The 19,420-nt window shown below is 41.1% G+C and overlaps 1 protein-coding gene across 2 annotated transcripts; it reads left to right on the top strand.

The window, feature by feature from the left end:
* The first annotated feature begins 223 nt into the window (after window positions 1-223).
* Window positions 224-19,110, top strand: cnn3a (calponin 3, acidic a). 2 transcript variants are annotated; one of them, XM_079490150.1, is made up of 7 exons: window positions 224-337; window positions 15,011-15,132; window positions 15,489-15,555; window positions 16,004-16,141; window positions 16,694-16,810; window positions 17,452-17,598; window positions 17,916-19,110. In XM_079490150.1, the coding sequence occupies exons 2-7, from the start codon at window positions 15,077-15,079 to the stop codon at window positions 18,255-18,257; spliced, it is 867 nt and encodes a 288-aa protein (XP_079346276.1). In that variant the 5' UTR covers window positions 224-337; window positions 15,011-15,076; the 3' UTR covers window positions 18,258-19,110. The 2 variants fall into 2 exon arrangements, with proteins under 2 accessions (XP_079346276.1, XP_079346275.1); XM_079490149.1 differs by lacking the exon at window positions 224-337 and adding an exon at window positions 2,719-3,037.
* The last annotated feature ends 310 nt before the right edge of the window (window positions 19,111-19,420 follow it).

Below are 19,420 nucleotides of genomic sequence, written 5' to 3'. Positions count from 1 at the left end.
TGTGTTGCTCCCATCATGCAGTGCAAATGCGTGTTGTAGCAACCGTAGCCAATGGGAAAACAGGATGCAGTGTTGCCAGGTCCGCGAATTGTAAGCGAGTTGTAAGTAGCGTGTTGAATGGCATTTTTTCTGGGCTAGTTTTCATAGACCTGGCAACAAATTAGGCGGGGGTGTCGGTGCTTGTGGCGTGTTTGTGTTTATTATTGATATTGATGTTGTTTGTGAGTGTGGACGGGAGGCGGCTTTAGTGGCAGTGCAATGACAGTGTTTACGCGGGTGTTGTTGAATGTGGTCGTGCGGCGCGACATGAGGAGATAGCCGTGGATCGACGCGGAGGGTAAGGCTGTGTCGTGTTAGTGTGTTGTTGCAGTGTGTGTTGCAGCGTGTTGCAGTGTGTCAGTGACGTAGTAGCTGGTGCCTTTTGTTCCTGTGCGTGCGCTTGGGCACATGTTTTCAAATGTATAATAGATTAGAGACTGAACACTTTAAAAAGAAACTACTGTATTGTCTTTCAGGAATGCTTTGGGTGTAAGAAGCATTGTTACTCATGTTTGCGTTTCCGTTGTGGTTCTTTTCCTTTTCCTGGACACGGCTCGGAGGACAGGAAGAACTTTGACTAAATGGAGACGTTCTGAACATGACCAATAGGAGAGTGAAAAAGTGTGTGGCCCCGGCTGACATCTGGGGCTATTTATAGGACATATCTCTGAGCATCTGTGTGAGAAACGGACTACTTATATCTGTGTCACATGATAAGAGAGGGTTGTTCTAACTCTTAGGTTGTGGCATTGCTTAAGCTCGCTGCGTGATGTTGACTTGGTCACATAAATTGCTGTACAGTCAATGAGCTGGGTGGTAATGATCAACCCAACAGGATCGAAATGTTGAGTTCACTGAGAACATAGAAACCATAAATGATACCCTGCCAACAGCAGGGCAGCATTTACCATTTAATTAACCAGTACCGCAGTGTAACCAGCACCATGAAGCCTAATTTAGCCGAGTGATGAGAGAGGCCCTCTGGGAATCGGAAAGTCGCCGGTTCTGCAGGTGCCATATTAATGGCATCCACTGCTCATAATAGGAGAAATAATTAAAGGGAAAGAATTTCATGTAGGCCTACATGTACGATAAATACCCCAAGAACAACTAAAGGGAACACGAGTATGTGTGTACAGTGTGACACTTAGTTTTTTGTGAACTACATGGTCGTAGTAGGCTATAAATCATGTAGAGCGATTTCACTTATTTTGCTGATATTGCCTTTTTGTTTTAGTTATACGGTCGGTGAGGAAGACTAGCGACCACTTTGTGGAAGCTAATAGGGATCATAATAAACTCAGACACAGAGCTATGAGCAGGCAGTGGTGGTGGCTCTCAAAAAACCTCCATCTGTGGCTGTCGGCCAGAGTGTGCTGTTGATTTTGGCAATCCCTCTTTTAAGTTATTATTACATTGATGGGAATGAGATGAGGGGCACTAAAGCCCCGGTGTGGTTGTTCTCCAATAGGGAAAGGTAAGGTGATCCATCGAGGGGAGTTTTTTAAGGCACCTCCTTGCATGTTGCTGAGCATATGCCAGGACTAATATTGTAAGAAGCCTCCTTGACAGTGTCTATGGTCTTGGATTTGATTGTCTTGCTATCAAGGTTATGCCTGACAATGTAGCAGTTAAAGCATCATAAATCACGCTCTTAATTCTATTTTAAAACATACTAAAATATCTCCAGGGAAATGCAGACACACCAAGAAATGTGTGGGTGACTTTAGGCTATACCGAGTGAATACAAAGCCTATACAATGATGTAGAATTGTAGCCCATAACCTAAGGGCTGAACAGAACTGAGCTATATTGTCTTTGAATGGGGAACTGCCAATATTGACCTTAAAGTATCTTTTGAAATCAGAGGTCTTCTGAAGATGACCCAGATCTTTAAGGAGAATATGACACCCTTATCATACAAATTAAATGAAAAGACTTACATGTCCCCATGCATCCATGAACACAAATAATAAATATGATTAATTTAATATTTTGTCCATGATATGCCAAACGCTACCAACTGATGTTCTCTAATGGTGTACTCTTTTGCATTCTGGGCTAGTTCTCTCTCTCAGTAGATTTGCATTTGCAGGCTACTTCTCATGTATGTTTATGTATTTGTGTGTACAGCTGTTTCATTTCAAATTTGATAATGTCAACTTTTTGACTTAATGTTCAACATATCATTACTGTAAAACTCATCATGCTGTGCGGTTAGCAAGCATCCACACATCCCTCGACCTGGAAGCAGCCAGGAATCCTTGTGTCTTGTGTGGGTCATTGGGTTTATTGCATGCATTGCACAGCATCGCCATCGCCTGCTTTGACCTGACTCCCACACAGCCAACTACATTAGTGCTTAGTGGGCTATATTTTCTGTCTCACATGTGCCAGTCACACTTACAATCAGAGATACAACGGGCCACTGTGATATATTTGTTGCATGTGCCAGAAAACGCATTCAATTGCTTGAAATGAAAATAATCTAGTCAAATACCAAAATACAACATGATTGTTAAATGTGGAATAACTTTTTAATTTCCATAGGGAGAAGGTTGTCTTTCAAAGTGAAAATGCACCGTTAATTTGATATCCCAAACAGCACGCATCGGTTCACATCATCAATTCCTACATTCAGCAGACTGTCAACAACAGACAGTCAGGCTCATACGGAGGCTGTTCTCATTGGTTCCCACTGCTCCGTCAAATCTTAGCCGTTTTTCCCCCAACAAACATTCTGAGGCAGTACTTTGTGGAATCGGGTTGCTGTTTAGTTCACTCCCGCTCTCCTCTCACACAGCGATCACACACGGATTTATTTACTCTCCGGACTTTTAAATAAGGACCCTGAAACTCGTGGTTTTGACAAGGTTGCACAAAGGGGGTCGCGTTTGCTACATTGTAGCGATTGACTTGTTTTCGTACGAAAACAAAAATGACTAGTAGTTTCAATAAGGGACCAGCATATGGATTATCAGCAGAAGTGAAAAGCAAAGTAAGTATACTAGCAACGTTTTGTTTTTATTTATTTGTTTATTTATTTGTTTGTTTTCGAGTTTTAAGAAATGCCTAATTTCACAGTTATCAAGTTATCAAAGTGGAGACTGTAGAGTGAGAGTCGCATTGGAAGTTCATGAATATGTGCAGCTCAGACTGTAGGCTACATTTCATGCTTGATTAAATCTCGAGTTGCTGCTAAAAATTGCGGCCCCAAGATAAAAACTTTTCCTTGCATTGTGGAAATCTTTATGTTCATTGATCGGAACACAGGCGTAGGACTTATTAAAACAATTCTTATGTCTTGAGTTGAAGCTTTCCTATTTTATCCTAAAACTCCAGCTGAGTTTTCATATAAATGTTGAAAATGATGGAGAGAAGCTCCATCTCATTGTTCCCATAGGGAGGAAGGCGCTAGCCCGTCTGGGCATCCTACGTTAAAGTTTTCTGACATTTGGATGACTTTACATGGGTCTCGAGAGGGGCTAGGAAGGCGCCAGCTGGAGGATAGTACGCTATAGTTTTAATTAATATTAGAATATCCACGCGCGTCGATAAAGAGTAAAGACTATTATCAGTATTATTGACGATGTTTTAGTCAGTTAATGATGCCATGTCCCATGTGCCGTCTGTGTGGCAAAGGTTTAGCCCAGATATTACTCTTTTTTTAACATCTGAAAACATTAGTTGTGCAAAGTTTCCAAACATGGTAACGTCTAACACAAACAAGCTTTAAACGTAAATGCATTTGACAAACGACCCTTTGCAATCAGTAACAGTGGTCTGGGCCATTCAAATGATTTTTTCCCCCTCTTGTCTCCTATTAGTAGAAAAAATGGTTAAATCATGACATCATTGTGGGGGAGAGAAAAACTGCATGGCAAGGAAGGGAAAAAGTAGGCTATATCCCTCCCTCTCTCCATTATTTGAACCATTTCTATTGCCTACGTTTGCACTTCTGTCAAAAATAACTGTGTTGTAAGAGACAAGCATCTAACATAACATTTAAAGAAGACAGTCAGAATGTGCATAGCCTACTCTTAGCCTATATAGTGGTTCTAAACCTGTGGGTTGGGCCCCCCCCATATGATTTCAGATGACAGTGAAGTGACAATTTAAGAACTTTTAAGACCTTTTTAATAACTCAAAAGAAAGAAATGAAAAAACAAGCTAATGTGAGCTTGTAGAGATGCTATTTTCACAATATTTGTCTGTGGAACTTAGTCAAACCAAATTAAATGCCTCAACTTCTACATATTCCAAGTGCTTATCCAGAGGCATGGGTCACAGGCACAGCCTCGTAAAGGTTAGTTAGAACCACTGGCCGGGTGCAGTACTTAGTTTAGACAGTAGGCTACTTGTTTTTTTTTAGACTAGTCATTGGTTAGACCAGTCATTAGTCCTACAACTACAACCTATCTCAAACCCTCACCCTACCTAACCTCCCACTGGGCAGCACACCTAAACCTAACCTTAACCCATGTCTAACCAATGACTAGTCTAAACTAAGTATGCACCCCCCCACTGGCCTACCATATGCCATTTGAGTCTGCTCTGACTGTAAGTGAAATGACAACTGCTAGATTTAAATCCATGTTTACTTTTGGAAAATAATATCCTACACCGAACAGTCTGAGGGGCCAACATTCAAAGATCTGCTTTTTAAAGTTGAACACCAGTTTTAATTTGTTTCTCCCACTACTCACACAATGAAGTTGAATGAACAGACTGTTCAATTAATGAACTAATTGCCCATGAACAGTGCACATGAACAAAATGGATTCGGGGGGTTGGGGGATGTTGAAGGTTTAATTACTGCCACATAAAGCTACTCTGCAAGTGGTATGCATTAGACTGCCTGGGATTCCTATACAACACCCCCCCACCCCGTTTCCTGTTTCAGAATAACAACCCCCCCCCCCCCCCCCCCCCCCCTTGCCGATACACGCACAAAGATACAGAAAGTGTTTAAGATGAGTGAGGAAATTGGAAGCACACAATATTTAGAATGTCATTGCAGCTGTAGCAGGATTTCCATTCAATGAAATGAAGGACACCAATTAAAATGGGTTTCTGACTGTCAACTGACTTTGGTCATACAGTCATACTCCATTGTGTGTGGCAGAAATGTGTTCTCATTTGACATGGGTTTGTATTGAGAACACGTCTGCAAGCAGCTCTGCTAGGACGCTGAAATCTGTTTTGGATAAAGCTGTCCTTTAATTAGTTATTTTTTTGTTATTAGGCTGTACTCTTGTGGCCTTTTTCTGATCCAGTCAGTAATTTAGGAGTCTGCTTGTGCGTCATGCGTCTGCTGCTTTGTCAGGCAACGTTATTTGCTCCCATTCACTTTATAGTTTTTCTTCACATTGTGGCATGACTGACAACTCCCTAGGTGAGGTAATCCACACTTTAAAATGGGTCATATGGGCTTGTCTGAGGCTCTGAGCAGAGTCATGAAATTATCAAAATATTAGTTCTGCTCCTAATTCTACTTGTATTCCCATAGATATTTTCCAGTGTGACTGCCAACAGACAGGCTTTTATTGGAGAGCTGGTGATACACATTCAAGACTTTTTGACAGAGGAAATGGAAAGCAGCTTGGTTTCCAGTGTATCTGCTTGTTAACCTCGGACGATAACCAGCTGCTGTCGGTCAGCAACGTTTTCAAGAGATTGTCAGATTTTGTTTTCCCAAGCCAAATATGTCTGCATCTCTGAAACGTTTTAAGGTGACAATCACACTCATTGAAAGCACAAACCTGCTGACAGGCCCATTATCTAGAAAAACGTTGCTGTTAGGCATTCCAATGAAAAAGTGAAACCTGAAACCTTGGTGATTCCCTGTAATAAAACACCTGGGTACCGTTCACCCCAGCCAGCTTTTCAAGGTTTTAACCTTGAGGTAGGTTTAAGTGTTAGCCAAATGTTTGACAGAATGGCAACAAGAGAACACACTCCTCTGTGTCTGACTCTGAGCACATCTGTCAACTTTAAGCACACTTTAAAATTTTCCCCAGGAGGGAATGAGGTCATGAACTTTGATGACTTGCTCGTCTAGTTGTGCAAGTCGGTCTCGCTAATAATGGTAGAAGCAACTTCAAGCAAGTTTCATTTGAGACACTGAGAGAAACACTAGGTTGGGGATGAGGTGGAAGAGAGATTCATGAGCATTGTGAGACACATGTGCACGCATGACATCTCAGCTGACATCAATTCACTGATTGTCAACCTCCGCAGGCCACAATACAATTTTCTTATTACTAGTCACTGATGTACATACAATGGGTTGTACAACATGCACCAATAGGCTACCTTGTCCTACCGTTGTCTATTGCTAATGAAAATTGCAAAGTAGTGTGTATAATCGGATGATTGCTTAGTTTTTTTATAATGTAATACAAAACATAGACTGTCTTACTGAACACGAGGCCTGTATCAAGGCATACCTAAGCTAAGGCACGTGGCAAATTAGAACATAGAACAACAATGTTCTGATTCAATCACTCATCAACCTTCTAGAGGCCATGATGACCCTGAAGTATCTTTGGTAGAGTTTGTTCTTCGCCCCCTTGAAGTTTGGTTTGCCTTTGAGTGGGCGCGTTGATGTCACATCAGGACAACAGAGTTTGTGTTTCTGTATGCCAAGCCAAAAAGACAACTATTTGGAACGCCGACAAGTTCGACAACGGCATAGTTTTCCCCAAATATTTTTGTTCTGTTTCTTACTACAGGGATATGAGATTAAATGGAAAATGGAAACATACATTTTATTTTGCTGTTATGTTAAGCTGTTTTATTATATTGACATCAAAACTGGACTTTCTGAAAATTTGAAAAGGTTTAGAGGGAGAAAAAAAGGAGTGGAACAAGTATCGACCCCTGAGGGTCAAAGTAATTACTGTTTAAGCGGTCAACTGCCCATAGATTGAACTCGGACTAAAAGCTTTGACACTTGAGCCTTCTTTTGTAAATTCTGTTCCAATGGAACAAACGGTAGTCCTTGGAGTGTTTGCGAACTTTGTGAAGCCATGTCAGACCTGAAATGGTACCACCACACCAGCCAGTGTTATCACTAGTCTCATTCCAAATGGCAGGTGATTATATGCCTTGAGAACTTTACAAAGACGGGTATTCATATTTGTATACACAAGCCAAGTGCCAATGACCCCGAGGGAGAGGTTACAAAGTTTAGCCTAGCTATCGCCTGGATCTGAAAAGGATGTCATTTTGGGTTTGCGGTCTCTCCACTGATAACACCAGCCATTACACAGACTGCCATTTTGTCTTCACGGTCTTTAAACATAAGTAAAAGAAATTCTCCATTGCACAATTTACCCACTTTGTCAACACACAGTTCTTCTCCTGGCTTGTGTATTAAAGGTGGTACTTCAATGTTTTGGTCAACTGTGGATAGGTGTGCTGGTTGATGACATGCCATTTTCTGTGGGTTTTTGATTGAATACTTTATTTGTCAAAAATGTAAACGGCACAAGGTACAGTCAGTAATTATGGCTAAAAGGATAAATAAATAAAAAAAGTCCTGGGGATTAGTTTCCATTGTGGTCCCATGTATTCAATTCATCAACATAGCCTAAAAAGAACACATAATACATCACGTCATCAACAAATCAAAACAAAGTTAACAAACACTGACTATCTATTAATTTGAGAGATGTCTGTCTGTCATAACCCCCTCCTGTAGCACTGCGCAAGACTGCTGCTCGCTTATGGATCCATCTCCAAACGCAACGGCGCTCAGCGCGCCTACACGCCCCTCGCGCACACGACATTGCCCTGTGCTCTGGCCTCAATATACTCTGCTTACAAGCACCAAACGTGCTTGCACTATCTTCATTTACTTCATCATCGTGCCACCATTTCCTTCCTCCGATTGGCTACCGCAGATCACTTGACACGTGTGTCACGCAGTGAAATGCATGTTGGGATAAGAATTGCAGTTTTCTCTGCAATATCGGCATCATGTTAACAGCTAATTCTGCTATAGAATTCCGCTGCACCGCCATTTTACACGACAGAGTTGTGATTGGCTGGATCACATGCCGATCACGTGACACGCACGTACATGCAGTGTGCAGTGCGTGTCTGTGAGATACAAACGCACTACATGCCCGTCGCATTACCCACTTACCCCATTTTTCAGGACAGTTTTGAAAGAAACCTGATTCATGAGACTGCGTTTTAGGGTTCCCAGGGAGGTGGCGATGAGGGCAGGACCGTGCAGTCAGACAGCTGATGAGTTGAAAATCACCAGGTACTGGCACTGCTGTGTTCTGTTTTTAGAACACCACTCCCACAGATAGGGAACTCATCCTGGGAGGCTGTGTTTGGCACGTTCCCATGCAATGTGCTGACAACAGAACATTCTGGTAGATTAGATTGGTTCGATCATTGCCCTGTGATTTCACAAATACTTTTCTGTTGTCAAGTTGACCCAACGGCTCTACTTTTAGATCAACAGGAAAGATTCTCTTCCTGTAACTATTGTTCAAGTCCCATTGACGCCAGCAAGTTCATTCTTGACTTATTCTTATTATCTTGTTCTTTAGAAGGCCATTGCTGAGATCTTGTTTGTGTTAGCTGTGGATATATCTGTATAATTGAAGGACAAGTAGTCAAGGACATTAACATAGAATAACACTGTTCTTATAACTGGCCTCTGGGAAATGGTGCCTTAACCAGAACATCATAATACTTGTTTTAGTTGGAATTAAGTGTAATCTAACGCTGTAATTATTTACAGGAGTCTAGATAATATAACTCTTTTTAATAGATATTGTCGCTCAATTATTTTTCTATACACACAGTATATGTCTTCAATTAGACTTTGGCGTTGTTGTCTTGAACATGCACTTAACGCTTTAATTGCCCGGAACTATTTAATCCATTACATTCATGCGCCCAGTCGATTTATAAACACGGACTCCTTTCCGGACGGACCGGCCGGAAGTTCATGATGTTGTGTAGCAGCTAACAATAGCCACAGCACTTTAGAATCGATCGACAACAACGGGAGACAAGAATAAATCTATCGAGACTAGCGACTGGACCGCGGATCGCCGTCTAACACAGGATCTTTTTTCAGAAAAAGACGGGATGATTTAGATCGCGATTTATGAACGTTTTAAGATTTTCGTTTTCATCAGCTAAACAGAGGAGGGAGTTTTTTGATGACGTCTCAGTCTTGCGCGTCACCGAGGAGAGCCCAGCAGGCACGCCTGGGCTATACAGCCAGGCGATCTGTTCTCATATCAATAAACTTCGTCTTTAGGACAATACTTCGTCCTGAGCGTCGGGCGTTACTAATAGAAAGGACAAAGAACTTCGTCCTGGGCGATTTTAATTTAGCTGATCCAAAATCTTTGTTACTTTTTTATTTTGGCTTATACTTTTCTAGTTCACTTTACATTGATGGCATGCCCACTCTCACCACATGATTTGGTCTGTTGAGTGTTTTCTATGCTATATGATGGTTAAATATTAATGAATAGCAGCTGGACTATTTGTTCAGCCTTGGTTCAGTACTCGGTCATGTGTATGATTCAACAAATGGTTAATCAGTGTGAAAGTGTTCGAGGACGTTATCACATTCTGTTGTGGTTCTTGTTTTCGCTGTACTTTAGTATATTGTTTGTTTTTCTTTTAACTGAGGGTGTCCTCAAGGATTAGAAGAGGCGAGAAGCATCGTTTTTTTTGTTTGACTGTTTGAAATTCATTTTATTTGCAGCTTTGGGCTCAGAGTATGGGAGAAGAGGGGCTTCTCAGGGGGGATGCTGTATTTCTGTCAGTTTATTGATTTTCATATAGTTGCCTCAGGACTCCCCCAACATAAGATCCCATCCACTTGCCTTCTAAACTTCCTTTGTACGAAATGTTTGCAATGTTTCGCACGACCATGGCCACCAGGGAATTCAGGTTCAGAGATGAAATGGAAAGGAGGAGGAGGGGGGGGGTCAGTTCCACTGGGGTTTAACCATAACCTTCCAGATATTCCCCTCAGAAGCTCATTTTAATGACTCCATCAAGATGAAGAAAACTTCTTTTTTCCATTGGCCTGTTTTGGCAACCCTCCTAGAAAGTAACTGTTGGGGGAAGAAAGAGAGAGAGAGAAAATCTCTCTTCTCTAATCATGCCAGCTCTTTCTCTGAGGCTTCTATGTTCTCAGGAATGGCTTCAAAACACCAGTGACACAGAATGCCTCTGATTAATTCCCTAAATGACAGTGCTGTCAGGCCTGACGTTATGGCCAAAGATGTTCCGCTTTAGCCTTCCCCCTCAACCTCTCATTGAGTTGTTTGGGAACATGACATCCCCTTTGCCCTTCACCGAGATGGCAGAGGGGTGAAGTTTTCACTTTTTGCCCTGCCCATTATATTAGAATGTGTCCGGGACATGACCTTTTTTCGCACTGGAGGAAAATAGCTTGTCATGCTTGACTGGCCTGTTGGTGAAATGTAGACCCCATGTGGCTAATTGGTCGAAAATGAAACAAAGCTTTTCTTTGCTCAGAAGACTGACTGGCAGTCAGTCGGTTTATCTTTCCCTGGCCTTTTTACAGCGTGGCTTTGTAGGAGTCAGGAGACTGTGTGTGTGCATGTGTTTTTTTCGGAGCTAATCTTTACTTTTGGACTGATTGGCGCCAAACTTCGAATGCACATGATTACTGTACTTTTATGTCTTTGAATAAGTTTGAGGGCTTCTACCTCAATTTCATTCGTACTTGTACAATGACAAAGAGTTTCTCGTTCTGATTCTGATTTCGCTTTAATTTCATGAAGTTAATGGGACTCGGACTGAAACAGATGTGTCATGTATGTTATGCACAACTGAGGTTTATTCGTAGAATGAATAGTCATTTTGTTTGAGTATCCAACATCTATCGCTATGAATGGACCGGTACAATAACGTTTCCACTTTCCAGCCATGGTGAGACTACATGCTGTTACTAGGTGCTGTTTCGACAGATTCGAGAGAACACAATGTATGAGAGTGGTATCATGAGAAAAGTCAATCGATCAAATTCAAGTCATGTGTACAACAGGTTTACAAGCTTCAGCGAAGAAAGAGACTTCTGTCATTTCCTCGGACGATGGACAATACCCACATTCACACATGTGACATATTAAAACACAATCAGCACCGGGATTTCTTTCAAAATAGAAGCTCGGGTTGCCGGGAAGATATGGCCGCTTTTACTCTGTAAAGGCCCCCCTTCCGTTCCGGACAAAAATCGGGAGACATATCTTTGCTTGCTTACCTTGCTATCGTTACGATATAATCGCTTGATGATTCCTCGCATTCATATTTTGAACGAGATACGAGGGATTCTTTCTGCAGCGGTAAACGGGGATGTCCGCACACTGTTTCTCTGCTCCCAGGATTTTTTTTTTATTGGACCCACAAGGTTCGAAACGTTGTACCAATAAAAAAAAATCCTGGGAGCAGAGAAACAGTTTTCACTGTACGTATATTTTTGACCAGCACCTGTAGAATTTCTGGAGATGTGCGTGCTTCCTGTTGGGGCCTTAGAGGCCAACTATCGTTCGATATCAATGAAAATGCGTCTGTTAATGCGTAGTTATGACGTTCCCACACATTGTACGGTCTAAATGGGTTAAAGTCTGTGACTTATGTCACAGGCTGGCCACATGAAGTCATGATTCGCATCATATCACAGAATAAAAAGCTTGATTCTGGATTTGTCTTGATTCTAGAATTCTCCTAATTTTCAGCTTGGTTACAGCATTTTTACTACTGTACAGATTCCTACTTCATGCCATTGCAGTTAAGCCTAAAATGTATCCCGATTTCCAATGGCAAATATCTGTGCTTTGCTCATTTTAGTGACCTTGAGAACCAAGCCCCAACTGAACTAATCTAGTCTAGACTTTGCAAAAAAGAAGGAAAAAAAAGACATACAAATATAATTTACAAAAGAGAAAATAGTACATTGCTAACGAGAGAAAAGTTTGGGTCATAATCTCCCCGCAGCTGAGCCGACCCTCACAAACACAAAGAGCAAACTGTGGTGAGAGGATGAGTCGCCAGATGTTTGGTCTCTTGCTGTCTTCCCCCTGCCATTTGCATCCAATAGAGTTCAACTTGTCTTTCTTTGGTTGATCCGAGTTGTCTTTAGGATAAATAGGAGAGCTCGCTGCTCGACCGATGCCAAAAGATCTTTGGGTCCGATCCTGATTTTGCAAAGTTCTAGAGACCACAGATGTACCGTTGTTTTAGTGCAAAATGTTCTTAAATCAATTAGATTTGGTTTTATTTTATTTTTAAGTTTTCTATTTGGAAACAGGTCACTTAAGCAAACAAATGGATAAAATGTAAATTATGAAAACAGCATTTCACTTTAATTACACAATGAACAAGCAAACGGGTAAATATAAAAGATGGACATGAACTGAACCTTTATTTAACCACCTATATATCAATTGGGCCCTAAACACATAGGCCTATTTATGCTGCCACAGTACTGAGATGCTGCTTACAATGAGCTATGGTGGGGTCTGTGCACTTTATATTCACACCACTATTGTGTTTTATTGTGCTGTTAGAACCAGCTGTATTTGACATACTTCTGTGAATGCTTCCTTATGGGGCTTGTTTTTCTCATCGAACTAAATAAGAGAATAATAGCAACATTCTATGGGGAACAAGGAAAATACCCACAGGCTATGGGACATGTTCCAAGTTGAACTGAATAAGAGAATAATAACCACAGGATATGGGACATGTTCCAAGGGAGGCCATCAGGCAAGAACAAAGTCTGCCTGCTCTATTTACTAGAGCTTTGTTTGCGTGCTCTGCACATGCAGAGGGTTTACTAGGGGCTAAACGTATAATCAGATGTTAGATTCACAAGTCAGTCTCTAAAATAAATACTGTGCTCAAATAGAGACTGAGGACAACCTCCCAGATGTCATGGTTAAAACTATCTGGAGTCTTTAGGGTGGTCCTTTTATGTTGGGGCAGTGACATGATTGGCTTCCTAATAAGCAGTAGGTGTAGATTTAGTGGCTGTACTTGTTGAGGATTTAGAAATCCCAAGACGAATGGTAGGCAGACAGCTCTAATTGTCTGGTATCCTGACACTAATTAGATTACTTCAAATAAGATTGATGCTTTTTCTGTTGAGGTAAAAGTCTTCTTTTCAGAGACTGTAATAATTTCCATAAAATTATTGCAAAACTGTTTACAAAATTGGAATTGTAACAATTAGCATAATAGGGGCACGGTGGCGCAGTCAGTACTGTAACGCCATCGCCTCACAGCTAGAAGGTCCTGGGTTTGATTCCCGCTGGCGACGCTGTGGGTGCTGTGTTCTCTCCTCAGTGCCCATACCCTGGGTGGGGTTGGCAAAAGGTCCTTTCTGTGTGGAGTTAGCATGTTCTCCCCGTGTCCCCTAGGGTAGGTGATAGGTACCCTCACAAAAAACATGCAGTAATCCTGGTCTCTAAACTGCCTCCCCTGGCCAGGCGCCTGATGGAGGGGAAAGGAACTGTAGAGGTAGTGTAGTGCCCAGGATTTCATTAGATAATTGACACTGGGTGAAAAAAATGGGTTGCAAAATTGTGGGATAAAAATTATTAAAACAACCAAAACAATTAGCATAACAAAACAAAAATATGTCCGTAGCAAGGCTTGTGCATCCCAGTAAGTTTATTTAACTTTATATAGCTGAACCTGCCGTAGGTGCGTGTTTGTGTGCACATGGTGACGAGACATCTCCTAAACATTCAACTGTCCGATCAAATCCTGGAACCACCAGGGATTGCCTCTTATCTGACACACACTACAGTGATGGTGGACAATGCACATTGAGTGGGCGAGGAAATGAACATGCTCTGTTCTTTCTAATGCTCCAATACACTGTTTCCCAAACAGTGGGTTGGGACCCATCTTTGGGGTGCAGACTATTTGTTTTTATGGGTTGCGACTCGAGTAAATGCCCCTTTTCTTCAATTAAAAATATATATTCAAATCAAAAGATTAAAAGAAAAAAAAACTCAACTTTTCATGAATCAAATAAATTATATTTCCATAAATACATTTAAAAAGTGTTAGAAGTAGTGACAATAGCAGATCTTGTTGTGACTTGTGAGCTTGTAGATTTTGGATCTTTTTGAGGGGGATTTTGGGAACCCCTCCTCAGCTGTTTTCAATGTGTCTAGAGACAGAGTTAAAAGAAAGCAAGGGCTCGCAACTCACTTTAAGATGCTCCAAACTTTATTTAGCGACGGGCAGGCAAAAGAATACGACGTTTCGACCTTGTGGTCTTTGTCAAGTAAAGTAGAGACAGAGAGTGACCTCGGAGGCTTTCAGACTGTACCTCGGATTGCTCGGAACACCACAGCTGTGGGAAATGGACACATCCTGTATCTCTTGACAATCCCTTGAGTGCAAAGTTTGGGACGGTGATTAATTGGTTTCAAATATGTCAAAGAATTGGTGTTTTAGCCATCCTCTTCTTTAATTCCACTTCATTTGTCTGGGAATGAGTTTGTTTTTGTCTGCAAATAAAATCCATCAGGGATTTCTAAACAATCCCAACACTAATAAAGTTGGACCGGACATCACAAAGAAATTCCCATAACAAAGGTTAAAGGTTCGGCTTCTTGTAGTTAACAATTTATCTCTATACTTAAATCATGGGCTTTAGTGTTTTTTTTGGTATTCCAAAAAAACATAAAAGCATGTATTATTTTCTCACGCTGGTGTTCTTTTAAGACTAGTCTTTCCTAGTGTTATGACTGTGATGTCTTCATCACAATAACACACCTGAAACCTCGAATTGCATTGATTTGCCCCTGTTTTGACAACAAATAGAGAGGGAACGGCTGTATTGTCAAAGCAGTCGTTGCAGGGTTTTTCTGACCAGTGACATGTGCTGTGGGACAATCTGTGAACAGTAAAGTAATTACTTTTCTCTTTGCACTTTTAGATTGCCCAGAAATATGATCTACAAAAAGAAGAGGAGCTTCGCTATTGGATTGAGGAGGTGACAGGAATGGCTATTGGGGAGACCTTCCAGAAAGGATTAAAAGATGGAGTCATTTTATGCGAGTAAGTCTGTTTGTGTCCTTTCCGCTTGCAAAGGTGTGTGTGTGTGTGTGTGTGTGTGTGTGTGTGTGTGTGTGTGTGTGTGTGTGTGTGTGTGTGTGTGTGTGTGTGTGTGTGTGTGTGTGTGTGTGTGTGTGTGTGTGTGTGTGTGTGTGTGTGTGTGTGTGTGTGTGTGTGTGTGTGTGTGTGTGTGTGTGTGTGTGTGTGTGTGCAGGTTGTGTTTCGTGTAGATGCAAACACATGGTTCAATTTCAGACTCTGAGACAACTCCGGTCCTCCAAGTCTAGAGGGTTTTAGTGGTTAATGACGGCATTGAATGTGTTGTCCCCCCTTTAAAAAAAACCTTCCTGTTCCTCCAGATTGATAAACAAACTGCAGCCTGGTTCAGTAAAGAAAATCAACCATTCACAGCTGAACTGGCACAAGGTAAGACTTGTTCGCTAAACCTTCTATAAAGTGTTCACACCCTCCAATGATAATGGGAGCCATTTTTATTTAAGGAAACGCTAGGAAGTTGACAACATAAAGAGGGCATTCAACTCATTTAAGAGTTAAGACCTGTCGCTGCATGTCGTGCGATGAGAAGAAGGCCAGACATTCATTCATTAAGCTTTCGCTACTTTCAGTAACAACCTACCGTCTCTGGCCTGTTATTGAGCCTTCTCTTATTACCTGAAGAAGCTAGACTTGGCAACTCACATTCTTCATTTAAATATTTTCTTAAAGGTCCAATTATCTCTTTGTTAGAGGTTTGGATTGTGTCTTTTTTTTTCTTTTTCTGCAAAGCAGCTTTATATACTATGGTGTTAAAAAGAGCTGCACAAATACAATTATTGTTGTTATTGAATGCCCCACTCCTACTTTTTCTCTCCAGCTGGAAAACCTTGGTAATTTCATCAAAGCTACCCTGGGCTATGGCCTGAAGCCCAATGACATCTTTGAGGCCAATGACCTGTTTGAGAATGGGAATCTGACTCAAGTCCAGACCTCGCTGCTATCGCTAGCGAATATGGTGAGTTGTCCACCTTTCACATTGAGGACAATATTGCCTCAGCATTAAAGGACCACTTCACCACTTTTCAACTTCTCTTCCTATAATTGGTCCTAACTAATGTTCATGATAAAATACCACCATTTTTTCATACTCCGTCTGTGTCTCATAGGAAGGCTGTGGGCAGTTCAGAAACCCGTCCACCAGTGACATCATCGATGGTGAATCCAAGCTAATAGAAACGGCAGGCTTTCTTTTCCTGAAAAGTTGCAATGCAAAAGTTGAAGCCATCGTTCTCACGATAATAAAAATCTAAATATATTTTAAAACAAATCTTGTTAAAAAGAAATCTGCCTAATGATGATGTCACTGGTGGACGGGTGTCCGAACTGCCCAAAGCCCTCCTATGAGACAGACTGAGTAGGAAAAAAATGGTGGTGTTTTATCATGAACATTAGTGAGAACCAATTATATGAAGAGATGTTGAAAAGTGGTGAAGTGGTCCTTTAACGTGCATTTGTGTCTTAAAAATGCCATCATCAATAACCATGAACCATCTCTGTGACTCTCTAGGCAAAGACCAAAGGCATGGACACAAAGTGTGACATCGGGGTGAAATACTCAGACAAGCAAACACGGCATTTTGATCATGAGAAGATCAGAGCGGGCCAGTGTGTCATTGGACTACAGGCGAGTTATGCTAAATATTCTTATTAATAATAATAATAAAACTTTATTTGTATAGCACCTTTCATGACATGAAATGCAGCTCAAAGTGCTTTACAGAGCAATGAAGAGAAAGAAAAGAAAAGCAAGGCATAAACATTAAAAAACAAGAGCAGTAATGCAATACAGTGAGGACATGAATAACAAATTATTAGTTACGGTAGATTCACAGGTCCTCGTAAAGTATATTATAATAAACCATCTTTGGGTCAGTTTTTTCTTTGAGACTGTCAAATAAAATAAAAAAATCACACCCGTGTGAACTGAGTGGTGCAATTTGATTATAGAGATTGATTCACTCTGACGTGATATCTGTGATGTCAGTGACGTCACATACTAACCATAGCAACCATGCTCGTTTTTTTGGTTGCTAACCATAGCAACCATGCTCGTTTTTTTGGTACGAACAAACACGGGTACACGGGTACAAAGCCAGTTGTTGGAGTGGTTTGCACCACTCAAAAATGTAAACAAAGTAATATATTGAGATTTTCGATGAAACTCAAATTTTGAGATTTCAACATATTCTGGTTTCATCCACTCATCCCCTCCTGTGTAATTGAAAGTAACAGGATTCTATTGTGTGGCTCTGTTCTTCTCCTCAGATGGGAACAAACAAGTGTGCAAGCCAGGCCGGAATGACCGCTTATGGCACTAGAAGACATCTTTATGACCCAAAGACAATGACAGACAAGCCTTTCGACCAGACGACCATAAGTCTTCAAATGGGCACCAACAAAGGAGCCAGCCAGGTGAAAGCTAACTCACCCCTTTAAAGTGGTCGTCTCCCTAAAGTGAACCTTAACAGTGTGGCGGTACTGAAAGGAGGTTTTGTTTTAAATGCCAGACTTTGCCAGTAGTAATTTATTATTTTGTCTTCATTCAATTCAAGCACAGTTAGAGGTTTACATTGACGATAGAATAGAGGGCTACTTGACCGGTAACCTGTCGGATGCTAGTGTGAAATTTGTTGCCAAAACTGAGACGGCAAAGTTTTGTCCCGTAGAGCACAAAGGTACAACAGACTTTTATCTAAAATGCATTTGCTTTTGCTCGCTACCTATTGTAGGCTGGCATGTCGGCTCCAGGCACCCGGCGAGACATCTTTGACCAGAAGCAGCAGCAGCCCATAGACAACTCCACCATCTCCCTGCAGATGGGCACCAACAAGGTGGCATCCCAGAAGGGCATGAGCGTGTACGGCCTGGGCCGCCAGGTCTACGACCCAAAATACTGCGCCAGCCCCACAGAGCCTGTCATCCATGCCAATGGTAGCCAAGGAACGGGCACCAACGGTTCAGAGATCAGCGACAGTGACTATCAGGCCGAGTTCCAAGAAGAGGAGTACCAGGGAAGCTACCACGAGGACTACAGTACTGCCCATTACAATGACCAGGGCATTGACTATTAGTGACCAAGCCTCCCCCCTTATGCAGAACCGCTAGTCGGAGCAGTATTAACATGTGTATTTTATCAACACAACAGAGCAAGTCTTTTGCTATCCTCGCTAGTCTTCTTATATTTTGTTTTGTTTTTAATTCAAGCATAAAGAGAGAGATTGCCTTGAGTGCTTTACTATTCCACCTCACCAAGCAATGGTTGTAATGAGTTATAGTCATAAGCATAGAATGGTGAGATACAGTGTTGAAAATCCTTATTTTTTTTGTAAGTTAGATTGCGTTCTTTTTTTAAATCTACTGTTTTGAAGCCTTAAGAATATATGGGACACTGTGAAGTAGTGATAACTTTGTTGAACCAGCTTTGTGGCAAGTTACAATCCTTTTTTGAATCCCTGGATTTTCTACAATGGTGATTACCTGTAAATGAAACATTCCTGTGTAGCAGTCTTACATGTTACAGACTGATTATAATCATGTGCATTTAACCCTTTCTGTTACCACTTTCATAGGGCCAATCAAAAATGTTGATACGCAGCTTGAAAGGGGTTGAAACATTTGGATGAGCCAGTGTTTATACTGTTTTCATTTTCATGAATCCAAACTATGAATCACTGGAACAATTAGCCATTTTCCTGAAGTGAAGAGTGAGTACTTTGTAATGGCTTTTCTGTTGCAGTGGACGACCAGAATTTACTCCCATCTTATGTTTTCACATAGGGATAGTCATATTTGTGCCATCATGTTTATTTTCCTTTGCATTCCCAAACTGTATTTATTGCCATGCCGTTGACTATAAACCAGTCCACTGTTGTATTGTTTTTAAGAAAAATGTTATGTTTTAAATAAAGCCGTAAATTCCTTGTTTTCTCAAAGTATCTCCATACATTATTATGTGTTATTAGTACACACTAAGGACCAGAACTCTGTCCATGTTCAATCTGGTACAAAACTACAATAGCTTGTATGTAGGGGGGAAGGGGTATTAAGCTATCGGGTTCCATGGCATAGTTTTGGGTTATGGGACAAAAATCAAATTACTTAAGAATATTATGGTAGTTTCTGATTTAAACTTGGTGGCAATCGGATTTTAGTGAGATTTCAAATATGTAGATTAATAAGTGTAGATTTGATTATGGTATGACAAATTAACATGGAGGTTTTTATGCGTGTTAAA

The sequence above is a fragment of the Electrona antarctica genome (assembly GCF_951216825.1).
Source record: "Electrona antarctica genome assembly, chromosome: 20".
In the NCBI taxonomy this organism is placed as follows: domain Eukaryota; kingdom Metazoa; phylum Chordata; class Actinopteri; order Myctophiformes; family Myctophidae; genus Electrona; species Electrona antarctica.
Note: the sequence above shows the minus strand (reverse complement) of the source record. Positions and strands in the feature narration are given on the sequence as shown.

Bases quoted from the DNA above. Each gene is read 5' to 3' on its own strand.
- cnn3a (XM_079490149.1), top strand. From the start codon at position 2,978: ATGACTAGTAGTTTCAATAAGGGACCAGCATATGGATTATCAGCAGAA. The intron at 15,556-16,003 runs GTAAGACTTGTT...TTTTCTCTCCAG, and splicing joins CACAGCTGAACTGGCACAAG to CTGGAAAACCTTGGTAATTT. The intron at 16,142-16,693 runs GTGAGTTGTCCA...GTGACTCTCTAG, and splicing joins TGCTATCGCTAGCGAATATG to GCAAAGACCAAAGGCATGGA.